Raw genomic sequence first — 14,049 nt, 5'->3', positions numbered from 1 at the left:
GATCTTGCTAATCATGTTTTGATGATGATATTATGATGATGATTGTTGTGACAATTATATGTTGCTTGATTATTCATGACATTATTGTTATTGCTTGATCACGCCCTTTCTTGCAGGTTTAAAGGGAATTTGTACTTGAAATCACGTTTAATAAGACAATTAATAATTTGGTTTAGGCTAATGTGATTTAAATTCAAGTGATCACCAATAATAGATTTGATTGTGATGTATTAATAATCAACCAACGTAGATTAAATATGCTTAGGAATAATTTATTGATTGTATGTTGATCGAAAAGCACACATGAATATCATAAGAATTAAGTAGAGGTCGATTTAGGGCGGGTTCAATCTTTTTTAGGTTGGATTTGTACCATCATCCCCGAATATACAGTCATGGTTCCGGACCACTATGGAGTTAGCGATCTCCGTGATCGTGAATGGGGTGTAACCTTCACACCTGTGAACGGTTTACAAGTTCATAAAACTTGTTGGCGACTCTTTTATCTTTAGCTTCCTTCCCTTTGGACGTCACCATGCTTAAAAACATGATCACAGTGGAGCTCAAAGTTGAATTTGAAAATTTTCCTACAATGATAAATACTTCAATTCATGTTATGTACGTTGTATATACTCTTATATAAAATAAAGGAAAAGGTCAAAAGAGGTCGAGGGTTGATAGGCTAATATGTGTGTGTGTGTGTGTTTCCTTATATATTGGACCTTTTAATTATTCTATTCAAGGTGTGTGTATGTGATTGTTTTTATTGTTGTTATGTGTGTGTTTTATATATGTGTGTGTGCTAATTTGAATTATTATTAATGTTATTGTTGTAGTAGTTGTTGTTATTTCAAATGCAAATTAAAACAAAGTTAATAAAATTATAAAAAATTAGTGGGAAGTCTAGATAAAATCTGGGCCCCACTTCTTTAGCTACAGCAAAGTCAATCTTGGTGAAGATATGAGCAGCAACACTAGCCCAAATGTCTTGGGCCTTAAAGAACTTCTAAAACTACTTCAACAGCGCAACAACATCCTTATTTAGTTCCCTAAGAGAAGAAAAATAGAAAGGAAGAAAACCATAACCAATTGCCCGAAAACTTTCTTCGTACTTGACTCGCTTTCGATTAGCCGCATTAGTCACAACCTGGCCTGGAATAAAGTTAGACAACCCAGTTTGTGGTCAAAGGAGAAGATCTTGTCAAGTCAACACACACATCACAACCCCGATCCCAAGAATAGTGTAACACATCTACAAGTCGGAGAGCTCTGTCGTTCCCTCCGATCCAGACAGTCCAATATCAACCTCTTTCCTTACCAAAACCTAAGACCGATAACAAACATCAACAAAGGTATCCCAAACAACATTTTGCCGATGTTTAATACCCACAATGTCAGCACACGACACCACATGATCACCAAATATAACCCCCTTGAAAATCCTGGAGCAAGCAAAACATGGTGTTGAAATAAAGAATATAGGAACGCCCAACCTGTAATGTAACACACGACGATAGATAAGTTTTAGCATTCATCGTCTATCCCAAACCCGATATGGGGTCAATAGAGGAGGATTTTTGCTGCTGCAATTTTCACAATGTCGATTGTCGAGGAGATTAAGAAAAGGTGGATTTTGTAGATGCAATAACCTATAATATGAAATATATGTGTTGTTGTTGTTGTTAAAATAAAAATAAAAATTAATTAAAAAAAAAGAAAAACCCCTAAACTCTAACCCAGCCACCAGCCCCACCATCGGCGGAGACCCCCACTGCCATCGGATTCCCTTCCTTCACTGGCAAAACCACCGGCCGTCACCCCCACCAACATCACCCCCCCCCCCGTAAATCCCCTTCCCCCTTCCTTCTCCCTGAAAAATCACCCCCACCCACCACAACCCTCCGCGAAAACCACTTAGCCCCTTCGCCTCCTTCAGACCCACAACCAAACCCCAAGACCCGACGCAGACCACCGCTCCTCCTCCTACCCACGATCCTCCTTCAGTACAAGAAAACAGCTGAATTCCGACGGATTTTTTCCGTCAAAAAAAGGGGAAATTTCGTCGGAAAACGGCCTTCCGACAGAATTCCGTCCGAAACTGTCTCTCGGAACAGCCTTTGTAGGTAATTCAACGTCTTCCGAAGGAAATTCCGTCGGAAGCCCCTTTTCCGAAGGAATTTTCGACGGAATACATTCTGTTGAAGCTGGTTTTGACTTTAACCGAAATTTTGTCGCAAAGTTCCGACGGAAAATTCCGTCGGAGATGAAGTGGATTCCGACGGAATATTCCGTCGCAAGGGGAATATTCCGACAGAAATTTCTGTCGAAAACGGTATATTTCGACGGAAATTTCCGTCGGAAAATTCAATAAAAAAAATAAAAAAAAACGCCCCACCTACCAAGAAAAACCCCCACCCCCACCCACCCCAGACCACCACACCCATCCACCCACCCACACCCACCCTACCCTGCCCAGAACATCCCCCACCCAGACCACCCTAACCACCCACCAACACCCCCACCCACACCCACCCCCACCCCCACCCCCACCAACAACCCCCACCCACCCAGACCAACCCCACCCACACCCACCCCACCTCCCTAAAACAAACCGTAGACCAACCCCACACCACCATCCCTTGCCCACCAAAAAAATCAACCACCCCCACACCACGAGCCCACCCCCTGCCCACCTAAAAAACCCACCACCCCCACACCACCAGCCCACCAAAAAAACCCACAACAAACCCGAAACACAAACCACCCACCACCACACATACCCCCTATAACCACCCACCACCACACATACCCCCTATAACCACAACACCACCCACACCACCACAAACCGAAACCACCCCAAAAACAGCACACCCCAACACCACCGACAACACCACAACCCCACCACACCGAACCCCCAAAATAGAAAACCACCACCAACACAATAAATTTATAGATCCGACAAAAAAAAACAAAAAAAATTGAAATCAAACAAAATAAATATATTAACAGTTATCTTCTGAAATTAATAAAATTACATTACAAGTAAATCAAAAAATAATTATATACAAAATTGTTAAATAAAAAAAATAGATCTACAATTAATGTTGTTTACATCGTGGGTAGTCGTGGTGGTTGTGTTGTGGGTTGTGGTGGTGGTTGCGTCGTCGTGGGTGTCGTGGGTGTCGTGGTGGTTGACGGTGTCGTGGGTGTCGTGGTGGCTGACAAAGAAAGGAAAAAGAACGAGAAGGAGAAGAGAGAGAAAGAGAGGGTGGAGGAGATGGAAGGAAGGAGGGGGGGATGAGTTTAGAGAAGAAGAGAAGAGGAAAGAGGAGAGGAGAGAGAAAGACAAGAGAGGCGGAGAGAGAGGAGAGGAGAGAGAAAAGAGAAATGAAAGGGTGGGTTAGGGTTCCGGAATTTTTTTTTATATTCAGTTTTTTTTTTAATAGTCATAATTCCGTCGAAAATAAATAAAATCCGTCGGAAATTTCCGACGGAATATTCCGTCGTAAATTTCCGACGGAATATTCCGTCGTAAATTTCCGACGGATTTTATTTCCGCCGGAAATAAAACGTTCTGACGGAATAATCTGTCAAAAACTTCCGACGGATATATTTTCCGTCGGAAATTGAATGTTCCGACGGAATATTCAGTCGGAAAGCCCATATATTCCGACGGGTTTATATTCCGTCGGAATATTCCGACGGATTTCCTATGGAATAAAATTCCGTCGGAATTTCTGGCTTTTCCGACGGAAATTCTTGTCCGTCGGAATCAAGCTGTTTTCTTGTAGTGCTTTTCTATCTCCTCTGAATCTCCGAATCAGAAAGTGATTTCGGTTCAGGTGCGTGGGGGTTAGGATTTCGGTTCAGCTAATGGAGGGAGGGGGCGAAAACTAGACGGGAGAAAGGGAGAGGGGCTGAAAACGGGGCGGTGGTAGGGACTGCTCGCTAGGTTTAAGTTTCGGCTGAGGTGGTGTGGTGGGGTTAGGGTTTCGATAGAGGTGGGGGTGGCTAGGCTGGCGTTTGGCGTGGTCTGGTTTCGCCGAATTATGTGAGGGCAGGGGATGCCGGCGGCAGCGGCGGATGGGGCAGGTCGTGCTGGTGGTGGGCTGTGTTTTTTTAAATTTTTCTTTTTTTTAAACCAATAAACAACTGACACGTGTCCCTGGTGGGTCCCACTAACAATTTCCGTCCAAAAATCTGTTAGTGGGTGGTGAAACCAAAATTTTGGGCTTTTTGGTGGTGTTATAATAAAACTTTTTTTTTTCATTGGTGTTATTATTAAAATCGTGGGTTTTATTGGGTGTTATTTTCTAATTTGGCCTTATTATTATTATTATTATTATTATTATTATTATTATTGCTATTATTATTATTATTATTTTATTATTATTATTATTATTATTATTATTATTATTGCTATTGTTATTATTATTGTTGTGATCGTTATTTTTGTTGTAATAATAATAATAATAATAATAATTATAATGTTATTTTTTTATTATTATTATAAATGTTATTATTATTATTATTATTATTATTAATCTTATTGTTATTGTTAATATTGTTATTGTCGTAATATATTATTGTTGTTGTTGTTGTTAGGCGTTCATTGAAAAAAAAAATCCCAAACATTTACGACCAATACAAATAAACATGACTTTATCGCCGGTGATGGCCTTGCAATTGGCCAATGGTGGTTTGTTAAGAGGAAAGAATGTTAGAGTAAGTTAAATAGGGTGAAAAGTATGTATGGAGTACACATCATGATAAGTTCATTTATTTAATTAAAAATGCATGTATTATCCGGTACAACGAACAATGACATCGTTTAACTTACGCTATTGAAATTTAATAAACATTCAATTTAAAAGATAGTGTAAGACAAAAAAAAAACACTAATAATTTCATTTCTTGAGATCTCTTATATAAAAGTGGTCACATTCAATTTACCTAGCTACCCTCATTGAATAATTAAACTAGCTCGCGATCTCATAAAAATGACATTATCAAGAGTTATAACTTTATGACTTTCATGCCCCTTTTGGAGTTAATCTAATGCTTAGCTCAACCCTTGGCTTATACTTCTTGAATCCTCAACATTTAGACTAAAAAAATCGATGCAAAAATCCCAACTTATTTCTCAACTTTGATCGGGTTAATTGTCCGTTATAGCAAGTTTGGCCATGGCAAGTCCCTTAGGCTGCCCCTGCCGCTTGGCTTAAATTTGTCCTTTTGTTTTATCTGCTCCAGAAACTTCCTTGTGTCCACCGAAATTGAACCCTCCTGAACCGTGAGCTTCTTTATTAAATTTCAAGTTACCACCAAAATGTGCTTGGCTTTTATCTACTCCTTGAGGTGCCCCCGTTGCCTGGCTATCAGGATAATTTTGTTCTTTGCTCCCTCCAAAATCGAACCCTCCAGATGCGTGAGCATCCTTTTTAAAGTTATAGTTGTTACCCAATTGTGTTTGGCCTTTCCCTACCCCTTGAGCTTTTCCTTCACCTGAAAGATCCTTATTTCCTCCAAAATTGAAGCCTACAGAACCTTTACTTTTTTTATCAAAGTTAAAGTTGGTTCCCATTTGTGTTTGACCTTTAATTGCTCCTTGATTTTCACCGGTTTTCGAGGTAGATCCACCAAATTTTAATCCTCCCGAGCCTCTCACTTGTTTATCTAACCTCAAATTAGCACCCGATTGTGCTTCGCCTTTACTTGTTGCTTCTGTTTGTCCCTTTGTTTTATCTGCTCCAAAAACTTCCTTATGTCCACCGAAATTGAACCCTCCTGAACCGTGAGCTTCTTTATTAAAATTCAAGTTACCACCAAAATGTGCTTGGCTTTTTTCTACTCCTTGAGGTGCCCACGTCGCCTGGCTATCAGGATAATTTTTTTCTTTGCTCCCTCCAAAACCGAACCCTCCAGATGCGTGAGCATCCTTTTTAAAGTTATAGTTGTTACCCAATTGTGTTTGGCCTTTCCCTACCCCTTGAGCTTTTCCTTCACCTGACAGATCCTTATTTCCTCCAAAATTGAAGCCTATAGAACCTTTACTTTTTTTATCAAAGTTAAAGTTGGTTCCCATTTGTGTTTGACCTTTAATTGCTCCTTGATTTTCACCGGTTGTCGAGGTAGATCCACCAAAGTTTAATCCTCCTGAGCCTCTTACTTGTTTATCTAAGTTCAAATTAGCACCCGATTGTGCTTCGCCTTTACTTGTTGCTTCTGTTTGTCCCTTTGTTTTATCTGCTCCAGAAACTTCCTTGTGTCCACCGAAATTGAACCCTCCTGAACCGTGAGCTTCTTTATTAAATTTCAAGTTACCACCAAAATGTGCTTGGCTTATTTCTACTCCTTGAGGTGCCCCCGTCGCCTGGTTATCAGGATAATTTTTTTCTTTGCTCCCTCCAAAATCGAACCCTCCAGATGCGTGAGCATCCTTTTTAAAGTTATAGTTGCTACCCAATTGTGTTTGGCCTTTCCCTACCCCTTGAGCTTTTCCTTCACCTGAAAGATCCTTATTTCCTCCAAAATTGAATCCTACAGAACCTTTACTTTTTTTACCAAAGTTAAAGTTGGTTCCCATTTGTGTTTGACCTTTAATTGCTCCTTGATTTTCACCGGTTGTCGAGGTAGATCTACCAAAGTTTAATCCTCCTGAGCCTCTTACTTGTTTATCTAAGTTCAAATTAGCACCCGATTGTGCTTCGCCTTTACTTGTTGCTTCTGTTTGTCCCTTTGTTTTATCTGCTCCAGAAACTTCCTTGTGTCCACCGAAGTTGAACCCTCCTGAACCGTGAGCTTCTTTATTAAATTTCAAGTTACCACCAAAATGTGCTTGGCTTTTTTCTACTCCTTGAGGTGCCCCCGTCGCCTGGTTATCAGGATAATTTTTTTCTTTGCTCCCTCCAAAATCGAACCCTCCAGATGCGTGAGCATCCTTTTTAAAGTTATAGTTGCTACCCAATTGTGTTTGGCCTTTCCCTACCCCTTGAGCTTTTCCTTCACCTGACAGATCCTTATTTCCTCCAAAATTGAAGCCTACAGAACCTTTACTTTTTTTATCAAAGTTAAAGTTGGTTCCCATTTGTGTTTGATCTTTAATTGCTCCTTGATTTTCACCGGTTGTCGAGGTAGATCCACCAAAGTTTAATCTTCCTGAGCCTCTCACTTGTTTATCTAAGCTCAAATTAGCACCCGATTGTGCTTTGCCTTTACTTGTTGCTTCTGTTTGTCCCTTTGTTTTATCTGCTCCAGAAACTTCCTTATGTCCACCGAAATTGAACCCTCCTGAACCGTGAGCTTCTTTATTAAAATTCAAGTTACTACCAAAATGTGCTTGGCTTTTTTCTTCTCCTTGAGGTGCCCTCGTCGCCTGGTTATCAGGATAATTTTTTTCTTTGCTCCCTCCAAACTCGAACCCTCCAGATGCGTGAGCATCCTTTTTAAAGTTATAGTTGCTACCCAATTGTGTTTGGCCTTTCCCTACCCCTTGAGCTTTTCCTTCACCTGACAGATCCTTATTTCCTCCAAAATTGAAGCCTACAGAACCTTTACTTTTTTTATCAAAGTTAAAGTTGGTTCCCATTTGTGTTTGACCTTTAATTGCTCCTTGATTTTCACCGGTTTTCGAGGTAGATCCACCAAAGTTTAATCCTCCTGAGCCTCTCACTTGTTTATCTAAGCTCAAATTAGCACCCGATTGTGCTTTGCCTTTACTTGTTGCTTCTGTTTGTCCCTTTGTTTTATCTGCTCCAGAAACTTCCTTATGTCCACCGAAATTGAACCCTCCTGAACCGTGAGCTTCTTTATTAAAATTCAAGTTACCACCAAAATGTGCTTGGCTTTTTTCTTCTCCTTGAGGTGCCCTCGTCGCCTGGTTATCAGGATAATTTTTTTCTTTGCTCCCTCCAAAATCGAACCCTCCAGATGCGTGAGCATCCTTTTTAAAGTTATAGTTGCTACCCAATTGTGTTTGGCCTTTCCCTACCCCTTGAGCTTTTCCTTCACCTGACAGATCCTTATTTCCTCCAAAATTGAAGCCTACAGAACCTTTACTTTTTTTATCAAAGTTAAAGTTGGTTCCCATTTGTGTTTGACCTTTAATTGCTCCTTGATTTTCACCGGTTTTCGAGGTAGATCCACCAAAGTTTAATCCTCCCGAGCCTCTCACTTGTTTATCTAACCTCAAATTAGCACCCGATTGTGCTTCGCCTTTACTTGTTGCTTCTGTTTGTCCCTTTGTTTTATCTGCTCCAGAAACTTCCTTGTGTCCACCGAAATTGAACCCTCCTGAACCGTGGGCTTCTTTATTAAAATTCAAGTTACCACCAAAATGTGCTTGGTTTTTTTCTACTCCTTGAGGTGCCCCCGTCGCCTGGCTATCAGGATAATTTTTTTCTTTGCTCCCTCCAAAATCGAACCCTTCAGATGCATGAGCATCCTTTTTAAAGTTATAGTTGTTACCCAATTGTGTTTGGCCTTTCCCTACCCCTTGAGCTTTTCCTTCACCTGACAGATCCTTATTTCCTCCAAAATTGAAGCCTACAGAACCTTTACTTTTTTTATCAAAGTTAAAGTTGGTTCCCATTTGTGTTTGACCTTTAATTGCTCCTTGATTTTCACCGGTTGTCGAGGTAGATCCACCAAAGTTTAATCCTCCTGAGCCTCTCACTTGTTTATCTAAGTTCAAATTAGCACCCAATTGTGCTACGCCTTTACTTGTTGCTTCTGTTTGTCCTTTTATTTTACCTGCTCCATAAGCTTCCTTGCGTCCACCAAAGTTGAACCCTCCATTACCGCGAACTTCTTTATTAACTTCCTTCTTAAAGTTCAAGTTACCACCGAAATGTGCATCACCTTGAAGTTTGACAAAGCATATAAAGATTTATATGAAGAGTTAGATATAATATCTTAAATGTAAAGTATATTCACGTATTAATAAATTAAATATTATCATTGATTATTTTACGGGGGTGTCTTTATATTCAAAGAGCTTAAATCCTTTTTTTTTTTTTTCTCTATTAAATGTTGGCAAAATGTGAAAGATTATCATCGAAAATGTGGAGAGTAAAATTACTAAATTAGCTAGTTTGAAGTAAACTACCAAGTAAATCTTATATATTATATACCTTTCTTTCCAAACTGTCCTCCTGGAAATATAAAGGTTGCTTCGGTGGCTGTTATTGCTACCTGCAAAAATCAAAAATCAAAACAACGTTAGAAGAAAAAAAAAATAAAAAAAAAAAAAAAAAAAAAACGCATTAGTCAAGTGAAAAGTAGATATATAAAGTCTTTTTTTTTTAATCTGAATAAAGATATTGTAATTTACATAAAGAATAGTGACAATCTGTAGGATGTATAACTCCATCGAAAATTATTCAAACTGAATAATAATTGATATACGAAGATCGATTTAAAGAATGGTGAAACTCTTCCTTTTTTTGTTTTCTAATTTTTTCTTTTTTTATATATAATATATATATAATTGCGATAATAAGCTAATTAGAAACTTTTTGATTTATGTTTTTTGGTAAGAAGTGAATTATAATGGGATATTTAAAGCCATGAAAAAGTTGTATTGAGTGGTTTTCAACCATATGTTTATTTGCGGAAAGTTTTACGATAATGCATGACTAAGACTAGGTTGTGATTTAGTTCACACAAATGTAACTAAAATTTCCCTAATTTGATCAAACACGTGGTAGTATGTAACTATGATGAGATTTAGCTCACAAAAACGTTACAAATGTAATTGTCAGAATAATATTAGTTGATTTTACTATTTTAGGGAAAACAAACTAAGACTAATGGTTCCCAAAAAAAAAAAAAAAAAACAAAAAAAAAAAACTAAAACTAAGACTAATGGAGAGAATAATAACTAATAAGGATGACCAAATCCATTCTAGTATTAGATACTTCATATTTATCTATCTATTTTAGGTAACCAAGTGAAATTCGATTATTTTTATTTACATATAATTCGTAAATATAGAAATCACTCATGCTACATGTCACATCGATCCTTTAATTTAATCTTTCATAGTTGTATCCTCTTTGTTATTTCGGATGATATACTACAAGAGGGGGGGTGAATTGTAGTATGGAGATTGCTAGTCACTTTTTGCGGAATTAAAAGAAACTTAACGCAATAGAGAAATAGTGCAAGAGAGATTTTACGAGGAAAACTTCCTAGGCCAAATAGGAAGTGAAAAACCTCGACCCAAAGGGATTTTGACTCAAAACATTCCACTAAAATAGGCCAACGACTCTGTTACAACCTATGAGGAACTTGAGCCTCTACCGAGTTCCTCAACGAACTCATATCCCCAACAACTATTCCCTCTAATAGTTGCAGCTTGAAATCTTCCCTCAAAGACCTCTCTTCTCACTCAAGACTTCACTCAAAACCTTACTCTTTCTCTTTCTCTCAAGCTTCACTCAAAGCCTTCTCTACATACAAAGAACTCACTCAAGTTCTCACCCTAATACAAGAGTTCACTCAAACCCTTATTAATTCCCCATTACAAGAGTTCACTCAAACCCTTAAACAACTCTCAAATACATATAAAAGATATAATGTATAAAACTAATATGTTGAACACTCAAGATCTGTCTGGAACTCACTAGACGTATTGTAACCAAAAACCTGATAGGAACTTTGACCAGGAGGACTGACTTAGCTTCGTGGTGAAGGATAAAACCATTAAGCACGACCACTACACTTCGTCAGCCTGAACTTTGAATGAATGCATATGAGCATATTTATAGTACACTCGAATTATTCATTTCATCTTGAAAAAGATAGATTTTCTGAAAAGATAAGTTTAAAAGATATTTTCTAAAAATCAGTTTTCCGAAAATATACCTTTTTGTTAAGAATAAAAACTGTCAATAATAATAAGATAAACTTAGCATAAAATCAGATTTTATTCAAAACTTATCTTTTTGTTTAAAATACTTTTTAAACAATCTTATCTTTTTCCAAAAGGGATTTATTAGAAGATAAATATCTTTATTCAGTAAAACCAAATCCCTAAAAGATATGCACGTATAAGGTAAATATATATATCATTAAAACCGACTTTTAACGACGTTCATACTTAAGTTCCTATTAGGTTCCTGAACTCTGACAGTCTCTGAGTTCCTGACAAGTCAGTTACTCTAATTTCATTGACTGTTTGGAATTCACCTTGGTTCTATATAGACTTGTTCCAGACCGACTTTTATGTCCAACATACTTACATGAATCCTAGAGCAATATACTTCTATTTCTCTGTCTTCATGTTGCTTCTCTGAAACTCTTGTTCTGGAATCCTGTAGTCTTGATATATTCTGGATCTTAGGGTTTTCCCCAGCATTACACCGAAACCAGGTCGTTACAACCCGTTTTGAAGTTCCTGTTAAGAAACTTCTGGAAGTTCCATTTCTGGAACTCTTCTTCTAAATTTACTTGTATCCTCATGGATCCTCTAAAGTTCCTCTGTTTCAATTCCTACTTCAGCCCTCAACGCTTACTGAACCTGCAAACATCACAACACTAGAAAATCCTTATTAAATGGAAGTTTGCTCAATTCTTAACATCATCATCAAAACCTCATAAGGATCAACAAGTTGTCCCTTTTTGATGATGACAAACTGAGCAAACTTCTGAGAATAACAAAGTAAAACAGAAGGTTAGTTTTTTATTTATAAAAACAATAAAGAAAACTAAACTGAATTAAAAGACTCCTACACATACATAACCTATATATGTATAGGATACTTACCTTATGAAGCTAACATATGTAAACACATGTTTACATAGTTACCTTCATGGTCCCTTAGCCATCATCATGCTTATCAACCATAACACTTATCGTTGTTCTTGTTCCTCTATTGCTTATCCTATATTGCTCAAGTTCCTTACATATATACCTGTCATTACTCAGGTTCCTTGTATCCTGTTCCAAGCATAATTTGCTTTTTCTATGCACAACTTAACATACACGTTAGATAGATAATCATCATTAGTTTATAATCATCAAAACCTAATTGCTCAACAATTTCCCCCTTTTTGATGATGACAAACTATTGATGCTCATCACATATTAAAGGATAATCGTTGTACATTTATTCCCCCTTAGTTTTTCAAGGAAATAACATTTAAACAAGTTAAGAACATACACAAGAACTTAATAGTTAGGAACTTAGCAATACACATCATTTATCAATATATAAATACTTTCAACAATCATGATGTAATAACTTTAGACTTAATTACTGCATACCATAAGCATCATACATATTCTTCCCCCTTTTGTCATTATCAAAAAGGGTATTGTTCCACACGTTTGTTTTTCGTAAATTATATGCACTTAAAGTCATATGTCACACCTACCACCATATAATAAGTAAGTATATACTAGTTAAACACTTGTTGTTCCTAAAAGCCTCAAGGTACTCACTTTTCAAACACGGATACCATTTCCACACTAACTTCCAACTCACAATCCAAAGGCCCAACTTCAAAACCCTTAATTGAACTTGACAAATAAGAAGTTAAAATTCAAGTAAAGATCAGAGCTAAAAAGTTAGAAATGGATTGCATGAATAGACCAATTAAAGCGCAAGCTTAAAGGATATATAAAGAAGCATATGGAACAAAATAAGTAGAGGGAACGTGAAGTGGAATTTGTGCTCTTCGTTTAAACCTTTTGAGATGAGAACCGCCACATTGTACTTTATCTCAAACTCTTGAATCTCCTATTGAACACAACACATATTCATCTTGCCAATTGATAACCAAGTTCCCTTACCTTAACCACCAACTTTTTTGAGGAACATTCTCCATACTGGAACTTAAATAGATTTCAGTTTCATCATAATCAAGTTCCTTCGTCGTTTATTATTGTTCCTTCACTAGCTCACCAAGTATACGAGTACACGACATCAACATTCTTCATATATAGATACCCAGGAAATTAAATATTTGACCACCCTTTTTCCTTTTCTTTCTCCTTTTTTTTTTTCAAAGGGTGTCATTACACAAATTTTGCATGCTTTCCTGGAATAACACATTTTAAATCAATGAAGATATTACTCACTCATACACTTGAGTTCCACAACCAGATCTGAACCATTTTGATTTCTTGGTTCCTACCTTATTCCCCCTGAGTCCCTTACCATTCTTCTTCCTTTATCTTCAACTTCCTCCTCAACATATAATCACCATTTTTTATGTTTCATCAAATCATTAAAAATCATAAAAAGATGATCAACAAACTTAGAGCACATGGGAATTAAGAATAAGAAGTAAAAGTGTGTGAACGGAAAGAGGAAATTGAATTGGGTTAATAAGAATCTTCGATTTTCTAAATATGGGACAATTAAAGTATATGCAACACGGACACACAACTTAGAGTTGTAGAATAATGTTGCGATCGAAGATATATGGCGTAGATGCTTGAAAGTTGGCTAAAAGATAGGTTAGTTCCCTCTGAAATTTAAACAAGTGAGTTACAAACGGTCTGGGAACTTACCTGTCTTGTTCCATCAAAGTTTCTTCCATTGTTCCTTTGACAACTTAGGAACTTCGTGTTTGACAGCACCCATAGTTCTATTATGAGACCTCTAATACTCTTAGGCAAGTGAGTATGTCTTTTACAACACAAGAACTAAGTGTGACACATAAAAAATAAGCGCATATTCTTTACTTTAAGTATAACATAGGAACCCCAGCTTGACATAACTTATGGGAAAAAATACTTTATACTCGTGTTATGTTTCATCAAGTCTTGTTCCATTAAGCAATAAACAAGAATATGACAAATCAAGACAAGACCATAAGAGAATCAATTCACAAACTCACATATTGCATTCATACCAAAAAAATATCAATTCAATTCATCTAATGCCGACATGTGAAAAGGAACTTATATCTTATGTAGTCTCTTACCAGTAAAAATATAACTTTAAAGCATTGGTTGAGTATGATGGCTTACCTTGGAGTTCTTGAAGTGGTTGTTATGTTCCTTGATGATCTCGAATCTAATATGAACTTCCACTTCT

General features: G+C 37.2%; 1 protein-coding gene across 1 annotated transcript; it reads right to left on the bottom strand.

The window, feature by feature from the left end:
- Positions 1-4,815: 4,815 nt before the first annotated feature.
- LOC110702270 (nucleoporin nup189-like) lies at positions 4,816-10,044 on the bottom strand. Its single transcript, XM_021879978.1, has 3 exons — positions 9,332-10,044; positions 9,132-9,192; positions 4,816-8,859 (listed from the first exon to the last, which is right to left on the bottom strand). The coding sequence occupies exons 1-3, from the start codon at positions 9,368-9,370 to the stop codon at positions 5,222-5,224; spliced, it is 3,738 nt and encodes a 1,245-aa protein (XP_021735670.1). The 5' UTR covers positions 9,371-10,044; the 3' UTR covers positions 4,816-5,221.
- Between the last annotated feature and the right edge of the window lie 4,005 nt (positions 10,045-14,049).

Source organism: Chenopodium quinoa, unplaced genomic scaffold (assembly GCF_001683475.1).
Source record: "Chenopodium quinoa cultivar QQ74 unplaced genomic scaffold, ASM168347v1, whole genome shotgun sequence".
Classification (NCBI taxonomy): Eukaryota; Viridiplantae; Streptophyta; class Magnoliopsida; order Caryophyllales; family Amaranthaceae; genus Chenopodium; species Chenopodium quinoa.
The sequence above is the reverse complement of the archived record's forward strand: the minus strand, read 5'-3'. Positions and strand labels throughout refer to the sequence as shown.